Source organism: Neolamprologus multifasciatus, chromosome 6 (assembly GCF_963576455.1).
Source record: "Neolamprologus multifasciatus chromosome 6, fNeoMul1.2, whole genome shotgun sequence".
NCBI lineage: Eukaryota > Metazoa > Chordata > Actinopteri > Cichliformes > Cichlidae > Neolamprologus > Neolamprologus multifasciatus.
In genome coordinates this window covers 32,415,998-32,424,383 of record NC_140444.1, presented here as the reverse complement: position 1 = coordinate 32,424,383, position 8,386 = coordinate 32,415,998, and the positions used below count along the sequence as shown (strand labels likewise).

Genomic DNA, 8,386 nt, shown 5'->3' with positions numbered 1-8,386 from the left:
AGGCTAACATGTGCACGCAGGTGAATGCCCAGTGACATATGTTCCACATAACTTACAAAGAGGCCTCACCCTAATTTTCAGTTTCTGTTGTTTTTGCATGTGTACACAGGTGATCACCAGCCAGAAGCACTTCCTGCGCAGCTGTGCATCATGCAGTTTTAAATGCTGTCCTTCAGTATGCACAGGTGATGGTGGCAAAGGGCAAGAGCAGCAAGAATAGATGAATTTATACTAAATTATTGTTGTTGTTGTTGAAACAAACAATATCACTTTTTGGCACTTTGTGTACGGGGGGATCCTAAGAGGACAAATGCACTGCAACCTAGGAAAACACTGACAAACAGAAAAATACAGAATAAACCAAAGTGGTAATAAAACAACCCAAAAAAGTGTGTCTCTGTGCAGTCCTCCACATGTTTTGTGTATCTGTGTAGCTGGTCCATTAAATTGTGTGTCTCCAAAAACACTTACCTAATTTTGTTGTTTCTTATTTAACTTCTGTTGTGTTTTTCATGTTTTTCTACTTGCTGGTGTTTTCTTAAGTTGCAGTGCATTTGACCTCTCAGGGCCACTGTATCCAGGGACTTTGTAAATTCATGTAACATAACCATAAGTAAAATCTATACCTTAAGATTATATAGTTTTGCTTGGCTTGAAAACAAAATGTTGCCACGTTGTTTTATTATTGTAAATTTACAAATTCTTAATTCAAAAGTAGTCTGATTTTACAGCCCACACTAAAGACTTATCTTATCTTATTATCTTAAAGCTCACTGATCTACACTCTGCAGAAATGTTTTATGTAACTCTTTTATTTTACCATATTTTTTACATTTGCATCAAAATTAAAAATGGGATGTTAACTGTGAAGTGGGGAAACAGTTGGTAGCGTGGCAGCCACACTGCGTGTGACGGAGCCTCACGCTTTAGCTCCTGCCATTTGTGAGCAGGACCAACACAGCTGAATACACACACAAACCACATGTGGGTAAATCATTAAACATGTCAATAAATTGCAGTTACAACTGAAAACAGTACTGTGCAAAAGTCTTGAGCCACCACTCATTTCTCCATATTAAGTTTCCAAGGAGCTGAACTTTCTTGTAATGGTTTAAAGTGCTCTTAACCAACATTTCTCCAGAATTTCTGAGGCCTGTTCAAAAGCTTTTGTTGGCCACTGACTGCTTTTACACTTTTTCAGTCCAGTCCTTGTACCTGACCATTTGCTGAGGAATGTCAGCACGGTGGTTAGCCCTGTTGCCACACAGCAAGAAGATCCTTAGTTCAAGTTCCACCATCAGGCCGGGTCTGTCTTTGTAGAGTTTCCATGTTCTCTCTGACATATCTTTCCCTAAGACACCAAGATAGGCTTCAGCCCCCCAGTGATTTGGGAATCTTGTCAAAATCAAGGGAATTATGAACACAGAACAATGCCACTGGATTGGACCATAAAGCAACTGAAATCGTGTTTTTTTCATCTTGACAGAACAAAGCACAAAAGGCAGGCAGCATCCAAAGAAGAGTTTTGAATGTCCTTCCAGAAGCCTGGAGAACTATTCCTAAAGACTAATTAAAAGAAAGCTGCCCAAGAGACCTCAGGCTGTGTTGAAGAATAAAGGTGGTCATACTAAATACTGACTGTCAGGCTTGTTAGACTTTTTACAAACTCTGTTTTTGCTTCATGTACTGGAAGTTTTTTCATGTCAGCTTCTCCTCGAGATTTAACACTCGTCTGACCCCGGTGCATTTTTGTTGGCTTATTTCCTTTTTTTTTGTGACGCCTCTGCCTTGTTGTAGGAAGCGAGAAAAGAAACTGTGACACATACAGCAGAAACTTAGTCTGAGTTCATTTAAAACCAACTTGCATCATATATAGTATTTTCTACCATTTTGGTGTTTTCCTGCTACACTTCGGTGTTTCACTCGGGCTTTAAATTCTGCCCCTTCTGACTTAGTTACTCATCGTACTGGTCTTCAGCTGACAATGCCCACAGAGGATCCCCGAGCAGCTGAGCTCATTACTGAGGTCACGGGGTGCAGATTAGGACAGATTTACTTCCATAAAATGGGACGACACATTTGTTCACCGTGCCTCAGTGTCTATCACAGGAAACCACATGCAAACTTTCTGAAAGTCTCCCTGTATGAAGTAGAGCAGAGGGAACTGTATTTTGCACACTTCTGAAACATATAATACCACCACACTCCACAGTTGCTTTACAGTGACTGTATCAAAAGAGAGACTCATGCTTTACCTTTAAATTTTTGTGCACTTTTTTATACTTTTACATGGAGCAGTTCAAGCTCAGTGGAATCTTTTTGCTACCAGACGCAGACATTCGGAAATCTATGATTTGATTTGTCCATGTCTGTGAGGAACCTTACAAGGTTTAAAGGGCATTTGAGGGAGTGGTGATATTTTTGTCTGCTCCTCCTTTCCTCAAATCACTCTTTCAACATTAAAACTTCCCTTAAAGGTTAAAGGCAGAATTAAAATTAGGGGGTTAGGCTAAGACTAAGGATTAGGGTTAGGTGGTAGGTGATATGAAAAGGGATTGGATTAGGGATTAGGAATCCAATATTTCAATAAGGATCCTCATGACACCTATCAACTGCCATGCCAACATGTTCATTTAGAACTTAATTAGGATTAGTTTGTAATCATAACCTTAATTCTAATCCACACTTAAAGTTTGGTGACTGCGCCTCGTACTGTTGCCACGGAGTCACTCATAGAGACAAAGAAGCACGTGGCCATGTTTTAGTTGTAGTACTTTTTACCACGGTGACACATATATACACGCACAGAGACTACAGCGCTACCCGCCCTCTCGTTGCTGGTAAAGGCATGTATGTGTATAGTAAGTGTGGAATGAGTCATCTGACAGTATTTCGAGAAGTGCTCTGTGGGTTTTTGTCTGATGACATTCCTTGGAAAGAGGAAGTGAGTTCACACTGCTGGCAGTAAGCCAGAAATGAAAGTCAACACGCTTGTGATGTGTGATCTGATAAAGAGGTGTTTCCATAGCAGACAGTTTGTGCTGTTTATAAGCAGTTTAAATGTCTGTGGTGTGTGATGGTGTTTGTGTATCAGGCACTCACATTTGTCTGCGCTCCATTGGCGCCCTCTGCTGTCTGTGTTGAAAACCAACACTCATCAGGCGAGCACAGGTCACAGGACCTTAAGTCAGAGACGTAACAGCTCCTAGGAGAAAATAAAAGGATAAGTCAAAGGAGGGCCTGGAAAACATAACGTATTAATTAAAATTCTGAATTTGAAGTTATTTTTTTGGTAACATTTTGTGATAATATAATGATCATGATAATAATAATGGATTGCATTTATATAGCGCTTTTCGGGACCCCTCAAAGCGCTTTACAATACCATTATTCATTCACTCTCACATTCACACACTGGTGAAGGCAGCTACAGTTGTAGCCACAGCTGCCCTGGGGCGCACTGACAGAGGCTAGGCTGCCATATCGCGCCATCGGTCCCTCTGGCCAACACCAGTAGGCGGTAGGTGAAGTGTCTTGCCCAAGGACACAACGACCGAGACTGTTTTGTGTGATAACATCACAAAACACTTCAGGCAACGTGAGTCTGCAGACTCATCCATTAAAAATGTCCTCACACAGTTCAAATGTTCTCAGCTCAAGTACAGTTGATTTGTTTTACATGAATTTACATACATTTTCTCCCGTGTATAATTTATGTTTGTGGAATTCTTCGATCATCTCAAACAAGCCCTGTATGCAAGTTCAAGAACACTGCAAAGAGTTTTCTGTTCATTTTTAACATACAAGATGCAACAAAAGTGTTCATATGTTTGTATACATGCTTTTTTATTATTGACCAACAAAATAAATTAAAATACACAGTGCTGCTGTTAAACTAATTTATTTTAAAGCTCTGAGGCCGACAGAGATGTGAAGCTGCTAGACTGCAGGCTAAAAATGAACCACAAAGTGTGATCCGCAGCATTCTCGCCAAAGCTGCACATTTACTATTGCAAGCACTTATGTCTCAGTCACACTTTTAGAATTGATGCTGAACTCAGATAAAGCATTTTTACTTTTCAGCTTTTTATTTAATAAATGCTGAAAATGCACTTCAACTACGCATCAATATATTAATTACTGATAATACTGAAATACTGATTTCTCTCAGATAGCACAGTGGTGTGGTCATTAGTGATGTCACCTCCTATTAAGAAGGTCCTTACACCTGTGTTTGTATGCTGTCTGTGTGGCTTCCTCCTGCAGTCATGCCTCTTAGGTTAACCGGTTGATCTAAATTGAGTATAGGTGCCAGTGTCTGTATTAGCCCTGAACTGGACAAATGGCAGACAGAATGTCCAGTACTTCAGCACTGGGACATTGCTTATTCACTTTAGGGCTTTATTTATTTTTCATATAATAATATAACCCCTGTATTCACTGATTATATTACGTTGTTAGAAATATGGGGCTGAAAGAAAGCAAAGAAGGAAAGATAAATATAGATATGTATATGTGGATCTCACTGACATCATACAAAAGTGCTCTCAGCACTACAGAAAGAGTCAGGAAGCAGGTGTCATAGATAGACGGGCTGTTGCAAACTGTCTCCAGGTGGTGGCGGTAATGTGCCAATTTGTTGGAAACTGCTAAGAGAGGTGAAAGAAGAAGAAGCCGCTCCTGTCAGATGAGCAGAAGTTTGAGGCATGAGCTGAAAATGGATGAGTTCTAGTTCTTGTGTTTTTCTTTATTGTGTAAAAGTTGGTTTCAAGTGTCCCAGTTTCGTATCGTCGGCACGTCTGACTGATGTGGTTAAGTGCTGCCGCTGCCGCTGCTTTCGTCGCTGTTTGTGCTTATTACATGAACTTTGACAACCAGCTTAGAGGAGAAGAAGAAGAAGGCAGGTCGGTGTTGTCCGCATGTCCTTCTTTACTACAACTTTATTCACAAGGCTTATTATTAGAAGGTATGTCGATTCAAGTTACGCAAACATTCATGTTAATGGCAGACTGTTAATCCAAACTCTGTTCTGAAACCTGTTGTTTTATTCCAGGAACATGTTTTTATCTCAGCACAAGTGACAACATTCATACGTGTTTGTTTGAGTCAAAGGTTTCTATCGGCACAACGTTTATTTGCATTAACGAAATAATTTAGCGAGCGTGGCGCTTACTGACACGACACAGACATTACTTCAGGGTTTTTGTTTGTTTGTTTATTTTATAAATGGCATGCAGCTGTCTGATACAGAGTTAAACATAAACGATTAAAAGGATGACTCCATTAAAATCATGCGTTTTAATTTAGTGACTAAATTTCACAGTGGTCACGTGCTCCAATACCCAGCACGTGCGCCTGAGTCAGATGTGTAGTGTAGTCAGAAACAGCAGTTTTCACTAAATTCATCTTAGACTATTGGGAAGAGCGTTTTTGTGGCTTGAAAGATGAGGAAAATGTTATATGTGAAAGATTATTTAATGATGCAAACTTCATCTATGAGTAGAAAGACAACTGATTCATATTTCTCTTCTTCCCTTTCCTCAGCATGTCGTCCGCTCTTCAGCGTCACGTCATCTGGGAGTCAGATGGGCTGGTAGCCTACCTTCACCCTCGGCCCTGGACCCCAGGCTCTGTCATCCTGGAGAGCAGCACCCCCGGGACCCAAGGAGGCAGCATTTTCCACTTGGGGGAGCCAGAGTACTTGTCCTGGCTGCTTGGGGCGAGAGCTGTGGCAGAGCTGCTTTGTGACAGGCTGGGAGTTCGGAGGTGTGCGCTGGTCAGCAGACCCCACAGAGATAGACCTGCTCAGGTGAGGGTCTGAACACTGGGTGGACCTGTTTACTGTAAAGTGTAACCAGTGGCAATCTGAAAGGCTGATGATGCATTTTAACAGCATGTGTAAACGCATGGAGACAGCTCCCTCTGTGTAAATTTCAGTTAGCAAACACACGTGTCTTCACTACAGATCCGTATCCTCCCCCTGTGTGGGCTGGACGCAGAGTGGCGCCCTCATCTGGCTGGGGAAGAAGAGCACAACGCCCATGACCCGGGATACTGCACTTCCAGGACCGCCCCACGATGGAGTGACTCCAGCCTGACTGAAATCCAGACCAGGATTCGAGCCAAACTGCCGCTGCCTGATGCCCCTGCTGATCTGACCTTCCTCGGGGACGATCCGGCTCACCCTTCGCTGTTCTCACGTATTGTTCGTGGTGAGGAGCAGCAGTGGCGCGTGTGGGAGGATAAAGGTCATGTGGCTTTTCTCACTCCATTCCCCAACTCCCCTGGATTCTCTGTGTTAGTCCCACGCCGACCTTTGACCTCCGATATATTCAGACTGGAAAAAGAAGATTACGAGAGACTGGTGCTGGCCGCCAAGAAGGTGTCGCGGCTCCTGGAGGATGGGTTGGGCGCTTGGGGGGTGGGGCTTATTTTTGAGGGTTTTGAGATCGACTACGCTCATGCCAAGCTGGTACCGCTATTCCTGCCGCCATTGTCAGCGGGTGAAAATAAACCAGATAAACCACCGTCTCCCCAGTTTTACCCCACTTACCCGGGATATGTGACATCAGAAGATGGGCCTGAAGCCAGCTTAGAGAGTCTGAAGATAATGCACACTAAAATCAGTCAAATGTAATGCTCTTTGATTCTGACTCTGATACTGTTTTTACCAAATAATCACCATTCTCATTCTCGCACAATCATGACTGAACGACTACACCCGAGCTGGTTATCTAAGTACTTCTAAGTGACTCAAATATCTGATTAAAGTTTACAAATTACTCTAAATCACGTATTAAATGCATTCTTTAAAATCCAACAATGTTAAGATTAAAACATCAGTGTCATTGCACACTGTACACAAACATGTACAGTTTACCTCAGAAATACAGAACAAAAAGCTCAGTTATGTCAGTGCATCATTACACTGTGCTATTTATGTTCCTGAATAATTAGATTGTTATGTGTTTAGATCGTTTGCTTGCATAATCTGTGTGCTCGCTCATTACACATCTACTAATTGGTCCCTCTGTGTGATTCTGTTGTAAGACTTAATTAATAACTTAATTAATAAAGTGCTTAATCGGTACTCTGTAATACAGGCAGTGCCCCTGGCTGTCATTATAATGGTCCAAAAGATGTTCATGAGTTAATGAGGAGGGTTTCTGCTGCTGGTTGCAATGGGGAAAAAGCAGAGAGCTAGCTAAAGTCTTCAAGGAGTAATCTCCATGGTTCAAAGTAATTTATTTACTCGTCTGGTGTGCTCACTAGCCAACAGCTTCTTTTACTTCTTTAACGATCGCTTCTATTTGCACCTGGCAACTGTAGGAAGGAAAAACTCCTCCAGTATAACCAGGTTTAGGGAGGGGCAGCCATAAGCTTCGAGCAGCTGGGGGTGAGGGGAAAGGGAAGAGAGCAGATGGAGACAGGACAGCCCTAACTATATGTTTTAAAGTCTGATCTTAAATGTAGAGAGGCTGTGTGTCCTGAATCCAAGCTAGGAGTTGGTTCCACTGGAGAGATGCCTGCTAGATGAAGCCTCTATCGCCTTTGGAACGAAGTCTAAGAGTGAAGTGCTCTATTGGGGGGATATGGTACTATGATGTACATGGGGCTTGATGATTCAAGTCGTTGTATGTCAGAAGCAGAATTTAGCCTGAATTTAAATTCCTGACACAAAGACAGCTTAACTACATAAAAGTAAAATGTCAACAGTTCCATTAGAGGCAAAGCCAAATCTAAGTGATGATAATAAAAGACCTCTAATTCCCCTACCTTGGTGCTCATAAGCTAGTCCTGGGATAGCTGAATTGTTATCCCATTAGCTGATATAACCCCTGAAACACTAGCCTTCTGCTACTGAATTCAAATGAGGATTTATGAAAGAACACAATCGTTTCCAAACAATAACTACGATAAACCTTCAGAGGATAAGTAGATGAGAACACAAACTACAAGTGTGAATAAGAAACAACTGGTTGTGGTGGATGCTGTTTATTTATTTATAAGTAAACCCCATTAGCTTCCACAACAGTGGTTGCTAGTCTTCCTGGGGCCCAAACCATCAAATACAATCAAATAAAATATTACACAATAAAGTGGATGCAAAATATCTACATAATTTGGCTCTTACATTCACAGTAAGGTTTTACAATTGTGAAAATATGAGCATATAAATATCACTATGAAAATGAGAACAGCAGGTATTGGAGAAGGGGGGATTTTATAGCCTCAGGCCGGAGGGGGCGTGAAGGAGGAGTGGTCCCGCTCCTGAAATTCAGATGATATCGCTGCTAAAAGCTGCCTAAATAGGCTTTTAAGTGATTTTAAAATTTAAAAATCACTTCTTTTCATATATATATATATATTTAAATTTATGAATAGA

The 8,386-nt window shown here is 41.6% G+C and overlaps 1 protein-coding gene across 2 annotated transcripts; it reads left to right on the top strand.

The window, feature by feature from the left end:
• Positions 1-4,201: 4,201 nt before the first annotated feature.
• LOC146517411 (uncharacterized) lies at positions 4,202-8,375 on the top strand. Of its 2 annotated transcripts, none has more exons than XM_085163290.1 (3): positions 4,202-4,904; positions 5,545-5,809; positions 5,966-8,375. In XM_085163290.1, the coding sequence occupies exons 1-3, from the start codon at positions 4,807-4,809 to the stop codon at positions 6,635-6,637; spliced, it is 1,035 nt and encodes a 344-aa protein (XP_085019416.1). In that variant the 5' UTR covers positions 4,202-4,806; the 3' UTR covers positions 6,638-8,375. The 2 variants fall into 2 exon arrangements, with proteins under 2 accessions (XP_085019416.1, XP_085019417.1); XM_085163291.1 differs by having other exon boundaries at positions 4,417-4,966.
• Positions 8,376-8,386: the final 11 nt, after the last annotated feature.